Source organism: Cherax quadricarinatus, chromosome 50 (assembly GCF_038502225.1).
Source record: "Cherax quadricarinatus isolate ZL_2023a chromosome 50, ASM3850222v1, whole genome shotgun sequence".
Lineage (NCBI taxonomy): Eukaryota > Metazoa > Arthropoda > Malacostraca > Decapoda > Parastacidae > Cherax > Cherax quadricarinatus.
The window spans coordinates 20,276,754-20,294,854 of NC_091341.1; the positions used below are offsets into that span (position 1 = coordinate 20,276,754).

An 18,101-nucleotide genomic window follows, 5' to 3' on the forward strand; every position below is an offset into this window, starting at 1 on the left:
TACAGACCTTAAGTAATTAATTAATATTCCATACCTATATACATAATCATCACCACTATCTTCACTATAATGGTGCAGAAATCACTGCACTCTGCATAATGTTCTGCTATTCTGACCAGAAAGAAAAAATGATCACAGAAATATTGCAAAAAAAAAAAAAAAAAAAAATTCATTTTCACAAACAAATAGTGACTTACAACTTTATACTTATTCTCAGTGGCTCTATGGATGATATGTCAGTTTGTTTTGAGCATTGTTAGAAACAATAAATGTTTGCTTTATTTACACATAAGGCAGACATACCATATAAGAAGAACAACCACTAACCACTTACCAAATCTCTTTGTGCCCCTTATACTGAATTCTGTAATCCAGATCCTAAAGTCTCAAAGCTTTTATGACAAATATATTTTCTTCCTAAATAAGAATCAATGAAGGTTAAGCAAGCCACTAGTGGCAAAATGTCTCCTTCAATAAATGTCTTGACTGTGCATGTCTTATTCCCGTACAATAGGTGACACTGACCCTGAGTTTAATTCTGCTGTCATTATAAAAATGATCTTTCTGCTTATTTAAGGTTTAAAAACTTAGAAAATATTGACTCTGTCCACCAATAAACACTTCAGAGACCTTTGAAAATTATCAAATGGAGGGCCTGTGTATTTAAATTTTAAATATCCATCAGTACCATATGGATATTTTAAACCATGGGATTTCTTGGACAGTTCACATATGTAATATTTGCTACTCAGGGAGGCTTATCACAACATATTATGTAGAATGAGTTTTATCTACATATGCAGTTTACCAATCCATATTTGAAGCTGTCAGGACTAGAACCTCTCTCTCGTGTCCACCTTTCCATTCAGAAAGTCAAATGTATAAAAAGACTACACGAGTTTTGAGTAGAGTGGAACCTAACATTACTTTTTTCTTAATTTTGAATGATTAATGTATTTAAAAACTGTTAAATACTTGTGGAATTTGAGTTAAAGTAAAAAGGAGGTTATTATGGAAAAAATAGAAGGCATTTGCCAATTGTATTATTATGGCTAAACATTCAATAATAATTTTGGAAGATTTCAGTGAGAAACCACATAAAATGTATGTTTGCTCAGAGTGAATCACATTCACACTTTATCAGGTACATAGTATCTAACATGTGTTTGGAAATTTAATATTCACCCTTTATTAATAAATTTAAAATGCTACCAGGGAAGGAGAGAAGGAAGGAAGCTCTTTACACCATCAAAATAACCACCAGTTGCTGTCACAAATAAGTGAGCTACAGTATGTGGCATCATTGTGTTGTACTCTACTGCATATTAAATAACCCTAGGAGTGTAGATTAACAGTTATTAAGGTTTTTCCATTTACGAGAGTCACAGAGGTGATTTTTTGGGGAGGGAGGGAGGAAAGGAGAGGTAGGAAGCAAGAGAGGAAAGGAGAGAGGTTGGGAGTGAGGAAAGAATAGGAGGGAGGAAAGGAGAGAAGTAGGGAGGGAGTGAGGAAAGAAGAGAGGGAGGGAGAGGGGAAAGGAAGAAGGGATTGCAGCATGCCTTACTCCATTGTCATGCACATTACTTTGTGAAGTAGTATGGTAAGGGTTTCTCTTCAGCTCGTACTCTAAGCAACATAAGTACGTATTTTACTTTGGCTGAAAATGTCAGACATGTAACATTGACATAGTGATGAAAACGTGATTATTTGATGGTCTACTTTATAGACTACTCCATTTTCTACTCGCTATTCAAGAGCTTTTATTGCCTTTATGTAATACTGCATTTATTGGCATTGTGGTGTGCTATAATTGGTTAACTTTTAATAAGAGATGATAATCTAACAGTAAAATAATGTACAGTAATGTATATAGAGAAATCTGTTTAAATCCATATGTAAAAAATCAATGTTTGTGCTTTAGAGTTGCCAGCAAGTATACATGTACAGGTGTAGTTACATTCCTGATGGGACATATGTCTGTAATTAGTGAATTTTACATAAAAATAGCGAAGGAAATCTTTATGTAGTACTATATACCCGATGCTTGTAATTAAGCACCGTAGATAAACTAAGTAAATTGAGTTGACATTTGTATTATAGGTTTTAAGCAGTGATTACAAAAACTAGTGTCACCTCACCTCAGGTCACTTGAGCTAATGGAATTGGCCCATTATCAACAAGTTTTCCAAGGAAGACTGAATGGCCGATGTTTAACTGTATATTCATAAGTATGCTATCTTTATGAATATAAGTTAAAAATCATGCTTACTTACCAAATTGCTTATAGTATTTATTCATGCTGGACAAATCATATTGGAAAATTTATGAAATCCAAAATGTTAAGTTGTTCTATTTGTATGGTAAATTTAGTTACCAAAATATTTAGATAATTATTATAAAAATAAAAACATAAAGATGTTATCTGAAACATAAATGAAAATAGAATGAGGCAATAATGTACCATGGCATAATATAAGACAAGCTCAGGTTTTTCATGGGATCATAAAAAAACTGGTTAATACAGCTAGACAAGTATTCATGTAACATGGTATGATGAAGTAAGGCAAACACAGGCTAGTATAATTTGACAGGTAATAATGAACCACAGTATGAAGAAGCAAGACAAGCTCAAGTTAGTGGTTATTCCTCTTTCATCCACATTCATAATTAACTTGGAATACTGCTACGATTACTGAGAAGTTTCTTTGGCACAAGTTAATGGCAATGTATTTATATACTATGACTCAATATATAACAATCTAGGACACTGTGTTCCGTAAAACTGTACAACAATAATTACTCTGTATAAAAACACAATATGTGACATCTTTCACTTTCCCCTTTGCCTGACGTTTTGTATAACTGAGAAAGATATTATCTTGACACCTTGTTACTGTACTTCAGTAATTGGCCTTACTAGAAAGGACATTATCTTTGACACTTGTTACTGTACTTGAATAACTGACCTCATGAGAAAGGACATGACCTTGACACCCTGTTACTGTTCAATAGTTGTCTTACTAAAGAAGACATTACGTTGACACATTGTTATAGTACACTACATCTGTAGTTGACTTTACCTTACTAGAAAGGACATAATCTTTGACACTTATTACTGAACCTTAATAGTCCTTACTAGAAAGGGCATTACCTTGATACCTTGTGATTTCAACACTTGTCCTTACCAAAAAGATGTTCCAGGGTTGACTTATACTATATGACAAAATAATTTTATATAACTGTTACAAATCTGCTGATTTGTACATGACAACTATCTCAATGCCACCTGCTCCACACACTGCATCACATTTACATAGCAGTGAGGGGAACAGGTAAAATTTCAACCCACATTTCACTCTACACCTATCTCTACTGCTAACAAATGCTCTTAACTGGAATCAAAACATTTTATTTTTGTAATCCAAGTAGAATCTTTAAAAGAAACATTCTTGCTTATTGTAATCCACCAACATCATGGTGAACTAATGCTGACTAGTCTTCTGGGGTTACAAATGTGATAACAAAAGTACGAAAGATTGTAATACATATGTGCACATTACATGCTGTGCATTTTTTTTTATCACTGAGGAATTTAATATATAATGGATTTTTTGTATATGCAACAAGTTTAAGAAATTCAAACTTTTAAAGAGTGAGAACAGGTACTCTCCAGCAATAACAATGAGATAGGGAATATGTGATTGATTAGACATAAATTGATTTTACTGCATTTTAAAATAAAAAATACCTATAGACACAAATTGATTTTACTACATATTAAAATAAAAATATCTGTATGTGATTTGCAGTATACTGTAATATATCTTAGCCTTTAAATTTGCAAAGTTGTGATTTCTAAAATATGTAAGGAATGTGAAGATTATATCTTGCCATTTTATTATCCTTAAAGTTCAAATCTCAACTGAATGTTTAGAATAACCATGGGCATTACTATGGTAAACCTTTTCCTAGTAGATAGCATTCAACACTATATGTACATGATACTGGATGCTGTTTACAGTTGATTTCAGAGTTTCCAAAAATTACAGGTCTGGAATAAAAGTTTTGTGTATTTCAGAGTCAGAACTGTTCTCTACATTAATATTCTTGTTAAGTGTCATACATAACATGCTTGAAGGTGATGAAACCATTAATGAGCCCAAGACCTTTTGATTACGAACAAAGCTCTCTCTGTAAAACAGCGACATTTTTAGATATAATAATGCAAGGCAGAACACGAGAATGTTCAAGTTATTTGTGCATATCTGGTTTATGTTGTTAAAAAACTAATATACTGCATACCTAAGTTTTCAAGAGCTAATAATGCCACTAAAACCCTTGACTTTCTTTGTGCGACAATGTGATGTACAATGCTGTAGTCTTTAAAATAAACAAAAAAATGTAATTTTCTAATTCCCCTATGATAAAAATATTTATTGTGAGGTCTAATAGAGGAAAGAAAACTGTTTAGAATTATAAAAGGTGCATAATTATAAAGAAGTGTCTTTATTTTTATTCTTGCAGTTTTAAAGCTACTGTATTGTAATTATATTTCTTTTTTTTTTTTTTTGCTTTCAAGGTTATTTCATTCTAGAACTGTGTTGGTGAAGCAGAAGTAATGAATTCACAAGCAATGTCACAGATGTGTCATCTCATCGCGATCAGGCGGGGAGTGTCTGGTGGCGCCAAGACAGTCAGCAAGGGAAGCAGCACGTGACCGCCGCCTAGTGTGCTGTGACTCTCCTGCTAAGCTGGAGTCGGATGCAGCAGGATGGAGGGAACGTGGTGCCAAAAGGCTTTCTGTGCTCTTAGGCTTGGAGAAGAGGCAGGTGTGAAGAGGTGCTGGATCAAGGTTTAAGCAATCACAAGAGAAGCAGGAGCCATCCAGAGGTGATACAAGATTTTCTGAGGAGCGTGGTGCTGGTCGTACTCCTCCCCCGCCCCTCACCATATTTTCCTTGTCATCTTCCCTGAGTCGGTGAGTACTGTATGAATGCATCTTATCACCCCTGCCAGCTCCCCGAGGTGGAATTGTATCAATAAATCCATATCCAAACCCATAGCCACCAAATCCTCGTGTCGAGAGTAAGTTATCCCAAGATCGGGGTTTACACTGTTGCCACTGTTGCTGGGCAACGCTTTGTGCTGAACTTGTTGCAGTGTGGCCAGTCTGGGCTGGAGAACTGCACTCTGATGATACTTTTGGCCGTCGTATAGCACCAGGGGAACAGTTGAGCTGGAGGTACTGTTGCTGGTGATGGTGCTGGCGGTGATGGTGAAGAGGTGAAGGAGCACGAGACTGGGAGGCGTTGGAGGACATGGTACTCCAATGCTCCTGTGGAGGCCTTACAGGGTTCTGGGCACTACAAGGGCTGGCAGGGGGTATGCGGTACTGGAGGGGTGGGGGCAGCACCCTAGAGGATGTAGGCAGGGGGGATGAGGTGGTGCTCGAGGCAGGAAGCAGTTGCCGGTGGTGGTGATGGTGGTGCTGGTGGTGGTGATGGTGATGGTACAGGTGCTGGGGCTGACGGCCGGACACCGGGTGCTGAGGGATGCGGAAACCCTGGGCCCGCCATGCTGAGGAAGAAACCACCATACCAGGCAATGAAGCGTCAATCTGAGTTGAAGGATGTGGTGCTAGGTTGCACTGAGATCAACTGCTGCCATACTGACCAGTCCTGCTATCACATTGACACAGGAACAACAGTTCAACCTTTTACCCATGAAAATGGAATACTGTATAGTGCAAGTGCAAGTGTGAGTCAAGCTATGGTATGATGGCATCAACCGTTCTCAGTTCAAGCTTTTAACGTGTTCAGGGAGGCTTTTTTGTGATGAAAAGGCCTTTTAATGATCCATTAAGAAAATCTGCTATCAGTAAAATGAGTGAAAGAACTCCTGAACACGTAAAAAAAGCAAATTTCATGTATTATAGTATGTCCAAGCTTAGGGAGTGCACTATTTTATTTACAGTGAAAGGTACAAATACTGTATATTGACGATAGGCATTATGAATATTGAAAACTTTAAATGAGACAATAATGGAATGGCTTAAATCATTGTGCTTCATGCTAGAGCTACAGTATAAGGTCATCTATAATAATCCATATGATAAAACATGCTTGAAACATTAACATGCCATACATAGGTTCAGTAAATCATTCGAACTAACAGGAACTTTTTTATATTAATAACAAACTATCATTGCACTGACTGTGATAGGAATTAGGGAACAGTTCAAAACATATAGAAACATTAATCCTATAAAGTATAAGGCTGAAATTTAAATGCTGAAATGAAAACACCAATAAATCTGCTTAAACAAGGTTGGTACGATATGCAGATAAGGAATCAGCCAGAGCCCCAACTGTTCGGCTCACATCCCCAGCCTGAAACCATTCACCATTTGAAGAGCCATGAGGAGAGGATGCAGCTCTAGAGGGTATGCCTGGCCAAGAGGGTGGATATGATGAGGCTGGTGGGGTAAAGGCATTCCTGTCCCCAACAACTGGCGTTTCATCATTTGTTCGAGAGCCTTGTGACTTTCTCCTGCGCGATGCTTGGCTTCTTCGAGGGCGTGGTGCAGCATCAAGATCAACAGAGGCTTCATCGTCAGATAAAATACCACGATCCTCCCGAGGCACTAAACATTGTCGAGGCAAAGGTGTGCCATACACAGATGATTCACTGGATACTTCTGAGTATAAGCTATCATAATTAGTAGGAGTGCGTCCATCATTTGGACGATCCTCGAGAGAGTTGTCTGATGACCAGCGAGCTTCCAGTGAATCTGATCTTACTCTGGGTTCCTGTGGAGGAGGAGCAAAACGGTACACATCACCAGCCGAGTTTGGCACATCACGTGCTGGAGTGACTAATGAATCAGTGCAGAGAGAACGTGATCGCGCCGACACTACTGTCCTGCCTGAGTGATCTGTTGCTGAACTTAAGCGGTCACAGCTTCCAGTCCATGAATATAAAGAATCTGGACGGCTCTTACGCCCCGGCTGTTGCTGTTCGTGCTTAGCAGAGTGATGATGTGTTGAATCCTGTTGACATGACTTTTGTTTTGACAAAGACTTGAATGACCCTTTTCGTTGAGTTTGCCAAGCTCTTGTTTCCTCACCCTTCTTATTTGCTGTTATGCTAATCCTCCCTTCTATTTCCCTCCCACCATCCTTATGTCCCCCTTCTCGCCGGATTGTACTCGAACCTTTCCATTTATTCTTCTCTGCAAGATTACTACTCCATTCAGGTTTTCTACTAAACATTTCACTGGAAGATTGGTTTTGTCTATCTTCTCTCACTGTTCTTCTCCATGTAGCAGGACTGCCACAAGTCTCCTTGGATGACAAATCATCTTTAACAAAACAACCTATGCGGTTCATTATGAAAGAATTTGATCCATCTCCCACATCCTGCCTGTTCTCAAGACTACTTGATTTAATCTGAATCCTGTTAGTTGGAAGTGGTTTAATGCTGTGAGTACAAGATCCTTTTATACATTCTCTTGTGATAAAAGCACTAGTCAAAGACTGAGATGATAACCGAAGAGACTCGGAACGACTGATTGACGGAGCTTTCTTTTGTGGGCCATCTCTTATTTTCTCAAAAGAATTTTCGCACAGCGAATTACACGAGCGTTGCCTATGAGTTGATCTACTAGATTCACGAGTGCTTGAAGGAGTACCCTTTTTTGGTCTAGAAAGACTCCAGTGCCTTTCCCCAGAGTTTTGCCTGGGTCTGTGGGGGGCATGAAAAGAGCCTCCACGTACAATCATGGGAGAGTTCTCTGTGGGTGAAGTTGTAAGTCTGCCAGATGTGTAGGGTAAAGATAAAAACTGATGTAGATGTAGCTCAGATGGTCGGACATGGGAAGATACTTCAGAACTAGATTCCCTATTGTCTTCTAAACCATACTCAATTTTTTGGCCATCATCAGAGCCAGATATACTGGTTAACTTGTCTTCATCCAGGGAATTAGATTTTACTCGATGTGATGAACTAGACTCTCTCTTCTTTTTACTCCTAGAATTCCTACGATGTGGTAAACTTGATGTGGAATAATTAAATATGGATGCCTGTTTAGGACCGTGTGAATGTTTTGGACTACGATCATATGTTTCTAGACCACTAAGACTCATCTTTTCAAATGGAGATTTAGGTTCTTCTTCCTTCTTAGTTTCATGAGTAACAGATGTTTTAAACTCTTTAATTACAGAGTCATAAGCGAGGCAGTGGTCACCTGGCATACATGATATGGAATATGCTTTACTCATCTTAAAGGGTGGCTTCATTTTCCTGCTTACATCTTCCATTGTTGGAGAATTCTTTTTGGGAATTTCAGGTCTCCCACTTTTGCTGTTCTGTCGACTTAATTGTTTAAAGCTATCTTTCCTACTAAAGCTTCCTCTTTTGGGGCCAATGCTTTTGGATTTAGCTAGAAGTGTCCCATCTTGTGAGACAGAGTCACTACCATAAGGAGCATCTAAAGCAGCCTGATTTTTTCTGTACTTGTTTATTTCTCCCTCATGCCAGCTTTCCCTGTCCCGAGGATATCTCCAGGCCTCTGCACTGAGAGCTCGGCGGTGACTATGGAAACCTTTACCTTCTTTATCCTCTACCATTTTCCTATTATCCCCAGTTTCCTTATTACCTAACATCTGCTGTTTCCACTCAGAACCAAACATAAGAGAATGGCTTGCGGAACACATTGGATCACCACAGCCACTGGAAGGCTGTGGTGATGCAATGGGATACATGGGCCCTCCTCCACAAGGCAAGCTATGAAAGTCACTAGATGCATTTGCATAAAGTCTATCTGAGCCCCATGGAACCCTACAACTAGCAACCTGACTGTGTGTAAGACGAGGATTAATACTAATATCAGAGTAAGTACTTGCGTTCCAGCTCATGAAGCTATACACACTACTATCTTTATGGTGAACAGAATCTGTAGGAGAGGCTACTGTGCAAGAGGGTGATGAAATCTTCTCTACATTCCTAATTTCACTTTGTGCCTTAACAATGGAAGTTTGACTTTTGTTGTCTTGTACTTGTGGTGAGGACCTGCCACTCATTCTTCGGGAATATCTCCGCCCACTGTCTTCTGAAATGGGGTCATCCTCCTGGTAGGTGAGGCTGGAAGTGTGGTGTATGTGGCCATGCATGGAGACTCCTGCTGAGTGCTTGCAACTGTGTGGGACACCTGGGTGGTGGCGGTGAGCTGCAGCAGAATGGGAGTGGTGGGCAGCAGCAGTCTGTGTATGAAGGGTGGAGGTAGTGGTGGAAGTGGAGAGTGAAACTGGGATGAGGCAGGTGAGGTCCCGGGGAGGCGGGAGAAGCCGGCGTTGTGCCCTCAGCCAATCCATCAAGCGGGCGTGAGCGATGTTGAAGGCGTGACGCACTGGGGAAGTTGCCAACTTACCAGCTAGCAGTGACTTCTCCTGATGACACAAGCGCTCCAGGTCAGCCATTTTCTCCTGCAGAAGACGCTGCAGCTGGATGTACCTCATGTGCAGTTCCACCTGATGATACAGGCAAATACAATGAATAACTGCCATAAACATACTTTCATCATATGGATTTTGTTGCAGACCATATTATTGAAGAGAATAAAATGAAATGTAAGTTGAGACCAGAAACACTTACTTGATAGTTTTTACCTTAACTGGGGCCACATTTATATGTATTGCACTTTCTCTTAAATATTTTGGTGCCCTAACCGGGGCTACACTTACATGTATTGCATGTTCTCTCAAGTATTTTGGAGTAAATTTTAGTTATCGATCACTATTTTTCATTTCTAAGCTAAAACACCAGATATGTAACTCATTTGCAAGTTATTGACCTATACCACATCTGGCTACTTTATACTACAGAATGCATACAACACCACAGGGGTACAGCAAAGAGAATGAGGCCTTTCATTTCCTATATTCAACATTATTCAGCAAGTCAAGCAAGAGGGAATCAGATGGAACATGCTCACAGTGTGCTGTCATCCGAAAATCATCCATTTGTGACTCCTGCACTATGCCACACTTGTAAAAATGAAAAGATGAATATTTCACCTTATAAAAATAGCTTGATAATTGAAGTAGTAATCAGAGAAGTTACCTTGTGGACACAGTCCTCAAAGAGGACCACCATACGCATCCTGTCACCACAACCCTGGATGAAGTTGACCAAGGCTTTGTGATCAGCTTTCTCCATATCATGTCCATTAATGGATAGAATGACATCTCCTGTGGATATTTAAAATAAGCATAAGTAAACTAATGTTATGGAAAATAAATATTTATCATTACTCTATTAACCCTTTGAGGGTCCGTCCCGTAGATCTACGGCTTTACGTTCAGGGTCCAAACCGTAGATCTACGTCATGAGCTCAGCTCACTCTGATAAACTGTGAATGGTACATTTGGGCCTAGATATGAGAGAATACATCTATGTGGTATGTGTGCACCACATAGAACAGATCCTACAGCACGCTGTGTATAATGAGAGAAAAAACTGTAATCATGATTTTTCGATTAAAACAGCGACTTTGTAGTGTTTTTTCTTATGTTTTTTATAGATCTATTTGCGATTTCTTGGTCTCATTTGATAGAATGGAAGACATATTACAGAAATAGAGATAATTTTGATTGGTTTCAGCACTGGAAATGGCTTGAAACTGAGCTCAAAGTAGCAGAAATGTTAAATTTTTGCCGATATTCAAGAGTAAACAAACGACCTCACACGTCTAATACACGCCAGCTAGAGGGTCTAATATGCATTCACAAATATGGTGATGATATTTATACAATTATTACAGTATTGCATAACAGTAAATCTTCTATTTTTTGGTGTGAATAAAAATTCATTATGTGAATAAAAAATCAAAATGGAATTTATTTGTAAAGCCTCAAAACATAACTAATGAACAGAGGAAATGTTAGTTTAGTTCCAGGAATACCTACATTGTTTATTCTGGACCCTATTTTGAAATTTGAATATTTTGAACTTTGTGTTAAATTGGCCAAATTAACAATTTCCGATCACTTTAATTTGTAGTTGAAACAGTTGACTTGGCGATTTCTTGTGCTCAATCGATAGAATAGAAGTAATACTAGTGAAATAGTTAAGAATTTGGTTGACTGGAATAAAGTAATTGGCCTAAAATGGGAGTCAAAGTCGGCAAAATCGCCGATTCGTAAATATCGCTGACATCAAAATTCGCGAGAGCATAATTTCGTCAATTTTCCATCAAATTTCGTACTTTTTGTTTTATTACCTTCACAAAAAGATTCTCTACCATTTCATAAGAAAAAATAATTTTTTTTTTTTAAATTCTTGGACACTGGGGCACCACTTCAGATTTGGGCCTTGGACCCTGAAGGGGTTAAATGATCCCTTAATAAAAGTGAATAGCATAGGAAAAATACAACTATAGAAAACCAAGTTTATAAAAAGCCAAAACAATTAACTAAAATGTTGATAAATTAGACACATGTGCAACTCTTGGGTATCTTTATTGAGGAAACGTTTCGCCACACAGTGGCTTCATCAGTCCATACAAAGGAGAATCTTGAAGAACAGGAGGAGAATGAGGTAATCAGTCCCTCAACCTTGAGTCGATGTGGTCAGTCCATCCATTCAAGATTGATGGACTGACCACATCGACTCAAGGTTGAGGGACTGATTACCTCATTCTCCTCCTGTTCTTCAAGATTCTCCTTTGTATGGACTGATGAAGCCACTGTGTGGCGAAACGTTTCCTCAATAAAGATACCCAAGAGTTGCACATGTGTCTAATTTATCAACATGTCGGTTCTCTGAACCATTCATCTACAAACTAAAATGTTAAATTTATAGGTCTGTGAACAATTTTATCCCATAGTTTTCCTTGTGTATATACTATGAATGTGTCATACATTACAGTCTTTCTTTAAACGGGCCTGTGAGATACACCTGAGCTTAGGGCACTGCTCTGTGGTGTCCTTTTGATTTTGTAGGGGATAGAGACCTTGCAATATCTTACGATGTGCATAATCCTGTGGAAGGCATTGGTCTAATGACCTGAAGCTCCATTGAGTGGGACAGCATGTGACCTGAAGCCACTGAAGGTTTCTTGATCCGAAGAATTGGAGCTACCATTCCCTCCCTTGGACATCTGATTACCTCCCACTGCCCAGACAGTGTATGACCCCTGCAGATGTTGTGTTTTCCCATGAACATAATAACAGTGAGTTCAAAGTAGGGATGTTACATACCTTGCCTCATGCCAGCTCTGAAGGCAGGTCCTGAATATTCCACGAAGTCTACATAAGTGATTACCTCTATTTCACCATCCTTCTTATAGTGGATCCCATAGCTCTGTGAAAGAGAAGTGGAGTTAGTCTTATAGGACTTCTAAAGAGTGGAGTTAGTTCTTGTTATAGCTTTGTGGATGAGTGGAATTCATATTTAGTATGCAAAAATTATGTGAAGAAGTGGAGTTAGTGTTATAACAGTAGAGGATTGGAGTTTGTGCTTATCATAGCTATGTGGATTTAATATTTGCTATAGCTCTGTGGAGGTAAAGTGGAGACTGTATCTGTTATAGCTCTGTGGAGGAGTGGAGTTACCCATAGCTGAGGAGGAGAAAAGTTAGAGTTAGACCTTGTGGCTATGTCAAAACCCTACTTCTTATTCCCTATTCTAAATCATTCACCAAGATTTCAGAAAAATCTCTCTTAAGCCAAATGCATTTCTTTGGAGAGAAATGATATAAAATACTGACAAGATGAATAAAAACAACTGCAGTATAATGAAATCCATTATTGTCTTTATTCAGCCTTTTGCTTTTTTTGGCCCCTCAGCTCCCTGAAAATTGAACATTGTATGTTCAATTTATCTCCCATTCTATGACTATTTAATGTAATTCCAGGATAATAGTGTGTATACATTTTATTAGAAAATACAGAAATAAATTAATTTACATCTATTATGTACAGTACATATATGTTTAAATTTAAAATAGGCATTTATTTACACTATACACCTCCCAGCTTGGAAATATTTTTCACGTGCATTCTAAACCTCTTCCCCAAAGCACCTAAAATATCCAGGTTCCTGGAAGACACTTAACTCAACATTTAGAATCCCTTAAAAATCTAATCCATGATGCAAGGCCCAGAAGAAGATCTTGAGCTGCTAAAACCTACATAACAACAAGTGGCTGAGAACACCCTCTCACCTGGATGGTGAAACCAAAGGAATTGTTCTCCTTCTCAACGATGATGGTCCTTCTCCGGCGGTCCTCTTCAGGTCGGGTAACACACACACGGTCACCAACCATGCGCTCCAATATCTGCGTCTGCAGGAGACAACATTACTATATATACGTTGCTACAGGTTGTTACAAATACAAATCATTCCAGCAGCCAGGTCTTAGACCAAGCTTCTTAGAGTGGAAGGAAAATGTTACAGGAATAAGAACTATTAAGAAACATACTGAAAAGTAAAGGTAAGTCTACAATGAATGTTATTAAAGGTTTGTAAGATTTTCCTGCTCATAAATGAAACAGAAAGAAAAGACCAGCACACCTAGCACAAAATATTGAACGATCTCTTGTTTCATCAGTAAAAATGATTACCAGTAATTAAAGGTCACTAACATCATTATATGTTCCATTGCTGAATGACCAATATGAGTTTAGAGCTTCATGTGAATACAGTAGTCCCCCGTATCCATGGGGGATATGTTCCAAGATCTACTGTGGATACCTGAAACTGCAGATAGTAGTGAACCTTACAGTATACAGTATGTCATTTTTTTCATTTACATACGTACATGCCTATGACAAAGTTTCATTGATAAATTATGCACTTTTTCACTAATGGGAAGCACTTCACGGCTTCTTGTAGGCTTTGAAGAACTGCCACCATCACTACATTTGTGCTCTGGGGCCATTATTAAGCAAATTTAAGGGTTATTTTCGGGCCATGGCAAACTGCGGATAACTGAAACTGCACAAGCCGAATCTGTGGATATGGAGACGGCCAACTTGTTGAAAAAAAAAAAAGTAATATTGATTAAATTGTGTCAGCAGACTAGGTGAACTATAGACTATATGAAGGAAAAAAAGTAGACCGAGTGTGGAGGCATTTGTGGAGAGAATTTTACATATGAAGGAGAAAACAGTTATGCACATACCAGAGTACAGTAATACCAACTCTTTTTCTATGTTGATAAATTAGACACATGTGCAACTCTTGGGTATCTTTATTGAGGAAACGTTTCGCCACACAGTGGCTTCATCAGTCCATACAAAGGAGAATCTTGAAGAATAGGAGGAGAATGAGGTAATCAGTCCCTCAACCTTGAGTCGATGTGGTCAGTCCATCAATCTTGAATAGAATACGGCATACGTGCTGAGAAGGAGCTTATATACCTTTGGCAGGAGAGGTGAAGCAGTCAGAGGCAGTGTAACACTTATTCAATGTTGAAGTAGGTCGTGCCCAAGAATTAGGCAAGCGAAGAATTCCCTGACTGCTTCACCTCTCCTGCCAACGGTATATAAGCTCCTTCTCAGCACGTATGCCGTATTCTATTCAAGATTGATGGACTGACCACATCGACTCAAGGTTGAGGGATTGATTACCTCATTCTCCTCCTATTCTTCAAGATTCTCCTTTGTATGGACTGATGAAGCCACTGTGTGGCGAAACGTTTCCTCAATAAAGATACCCAAGAGTTGCACATGTGTCTAATTTATCAACATGTCGGTTCTCTGAACCATTCATCTACAAAGCTGTCAGACACTGCATCTTCTTGGGATCTTAATACTTGGGAATTCTTCGCTTGCCTAATTCTTGGGCACGACCTACTTCAACATTGAATAAGTGTTACACTGCCTCTGACTGCTTCACCTCTCCTGCCAACGGTATATAAGCTCCTTCTCAGCACGTATGCCGTATTCTATTCAAGATTGATGGACTGACCACATCGACTCAAGGTTGAGGGACTGATTACCTCATTCTCCTCCTATTCTTCAAGATTCTCCTTTGTATGGACTGATGAAGCCACTGTGTGGCGAAACGTTTCCTCAATAAAGATACCCAAGAGTTGCACATGTGTCTAATTTATCAACATGTCGGTTCTCTGAACCATTCATCTTTTTCTATGGGTGTTAGGAATGGGCTTTAAACATTGCAGTGAGGAGGAGGCTGGAAGCAGTGCAGATATGTTTGAGAGCAACTTGTGGTGTAAATATTATGCAAAGAATTCGGAACACGGAAATTAGAAGACAGTGTGAGGTATTATTCAGAGAGCAAAGAAGTGGCTGTTAATTGATTTGGGCATTCAGAAAAAGCGCAGTAGAACAGGACAATAAAATGTTATATAAATTTGGGGTGAAAGGAAGGAAGGATGGGGTAGGGGGTACCCCAGGAAGGGAATAAAGGAGAATTTTAAAAAGGTTTTAAGTGGTTGGGGGCTTGAATATCCAGCAGACGTTCATGATTTTTTTTTTAGACTGGAGTCAGCAGAGATTAAAGTTTTCTTTTTTAGTGATTTGACGGATGATACTGGAATGTAAGCAAGGTAACCGGTTACTTTGATGAGTTCTGAGAATTTTTCTACTCCTAGAGCCTGGCTTGTCTGGTAATCAGACTTGAGTCCTGGAGGTGGGAATTTCAGTGCTGTCAATCTGAAGGATGGGTGGGGATGTTACAGTTTGGAGGATTATTCGAGTTTTGACCTCCCTGCATTTCTGGGAAGATAGCCACTGACTGAATGATAGTGAATATTTCCTTTTTGGGGGGTCATTCTACCTTGGGAGATGGCCAGTGTGGTAAAAAAAAATAATGATGATATAAGTTTGATACATGTACAGGAGAGTGTAATACATGAGAGAATAGAACACTACACGTCTCCTTAGGTCACAGCTGACTTAATGTTATAACCCAGTTTATGTGCCACCCAGAGGATCAGGCAGCTTCTTCCTCCCTCCCTCCCACCCTACCTCCCACCCTCCCTCCCTCCCACCCACCCTCCCTCCCACCCACCCTCCCTCCCTCCCTCCCACCCACCCACCCACCCACCCACCCACCCACCCACCCACCCACCCACCCACCCACCCACTCACCCTCCCTCCCTCCCTCCCTCTCTCACACACACACACAGGTAAGGATCAGGTAAGCCTACAAGGAGATCTGGACAGGCTGCAAGCCTGGTCCGACAAATGGCTCCTGGAGTTTAACCCCAGCAAGTGTAAAGTCATGAAGTTTGGGGATGGACAAAGAAGACTAGGAGGTCAAAGGCTGCAAAACTCACTCAAGGAAAAGGCTCTTAGGGGTGAGCATCATGCCGAGCACATCTGAGGCGCACATCAGCCAAATAACTACTACAGCATATGGGAGCCTGGTAAACCTAAGAATAGCGTTTTGACATCTAAGTAAGGAATCAATCAAGACACTGTCCACTGTGTACAACAGGCCCATATTAAGAGTATGCAGCACCTGTATGGAATCCACACCTGACCAAACACATCAAGAAATCAGCGAAAGTTTGCAACAAGACTAGTCCCGGAGCTAAGGGGTATGTCCTACGAGGAGAGGTTAGGGGAAATAACCTGACGACACTGGACGACAGGAGGGATAGTGGGAACATGATAACGACATATAAGATATTGAGAGGAACTGACGAGGTTTATAGAGACAGAATGTTTCAGAGATGGGACACAGCAACAAGGGGTCACAGCTAGAAGTTGAAAACTCAGATGAGTCACAGGGATGTTAGGAAGTATTTCTTCAGTCAAAGAGTTGTCAGGAAGTGGAACAATCTGGAGAGTGATGTAGTGGAGGCAGGATCCATACACAGCTTTAAAGAAGAGGTCTGATGAGCTCATAGAGCAGGGAGAGGTACCTCTATACTCTGCTACATGTGAGATTAAATTATTATAATTATTACTATTATTTGAGTGGAAGCGCTAAACCCATAGTAATGCAATACCTGGAGATTGAGATGGAATCAGGTTAGATCCAAGGAAGGAGGGGTCAAGTCCAATTTCTTGGATCAAGAGCCTCTAGCTGGCATCAAGGAACCTCAATTAGGGAAGATTACCCAATAACCAGGCTTTCCGCTCCAAAGATATTTTATGATGCAATACTTTTTAAGTCGTGGACAGGTTAAGTGGTGGTTGCTGGTGTGGTGGTCTTGAATGGTGGTGGTGGTTGCTGGTGTGGTGGTCTTGAATGGTGGTGGTGGTTGCTGGTGTGGTGGTCTTGAATGGTGATGGTGGTTGCTGGTGTAGTGGCCTTGAATGGTGGTGGTGGTTGCTGGTGTGGTGGTCTTGAATGGTGATGGTGGTTGCTGGTGTGGTGGTCTTGAATGGTGGTGGTGGTTGCTGGTGTGGTGGTCTTGAATGGTGGTGGTGGTTGCTGGTGTGGTGGTCTTGAATGGTGGTGGTGGTTGCTGGTGTAGTGGCCTTGAATGGTGGTGGTGGTTGCTGGTGTGGTGGTCTTGAATGGTGATGGTGGTTGCTGGTGTGGTGGTCTTGAATGGTGGTGGTGGTTGCTGGTGTGGTGGTCTTGAATGGTGGTGGTGGTTGCTGGTGTAGTGGCCTTGAATGGTGGTGGTGGTTGCTGGTGTGGTGGTCTTGAATGGTGGTGGTGGTTGCTGGTGTAGTGGCCTTGAATGGTGGTGGTGGTTGCTGGTGTGGTGGTCTTGAATGGTGATGGTGGTTGCTGGTGTGGTGGTCTTGAATGGTGGTGGTGGTTAATGGTGTGGTGGTCTTGAATGGTGGTGGTGGTTGCTGGTGTGGTGGTCTTGAATGGTGGTGGTGGTTGCTGGTGTGGTGGTCTTGAATGGTGGTGGAAACAATGCAGGAAGTTTTAAAACTGACAGTCTGATTGCACTAACAGGCCATTCAACAATCTTTACAAGAAAAGGGTTCTTTTTCGTTTTTCTTTTCCCCTCACACACACACACACACACACACACACACACACACACACACACACACACACACACACACACACACACACACACATACACACACACACACATACACACACACATACAGACACACACACACACACACACACACACACACACACACACACACACACAC

General features: G+C 40.2%; 1 protein-coding gene across 2 annotated transcripts in view; it reads right to left on the reverse strand.

Moving 5' to 3' along the window:
* Nucleotides 1–6,315: 6,315 nt before the first annotated feature.
* ssp6 (short spindle 6) overlaps nucleotides 6,316–18,101 on the reverse strand; it is a 59,942-nt gene continuing 48,156 nt past the window's right edge. For both annotated transcript variants that reach the window (XM_070095489.1, XM_070095490.1), the window contains exons 2-5: nucleotides 13,223–13,342; nucleotides 12,258–12,360; nucleotides 10,120–10,247; nucleotides 6,316–9,527 (exon numbers count right to left, since the gene is read on the reverse strand). In XM_070095489.1, coding sequence (XP_069951590.1) covers nucleotides 6,318–9,527; nucleotides 10,120–10,247; nucleotides 12,258–12,360; nucleotides 13,223–13,342 — 3,561 coding nt within the window. In that variant the 3' untranslated portion in view covers nucleotides 6,316–6,317. The remainder of the gene's footprint in view (nucleotides 9,528–10,119; nucleotides 10,248–12,257; nucleotides 12,361–13,222; nucleotides 13,343–18,101) is intronic.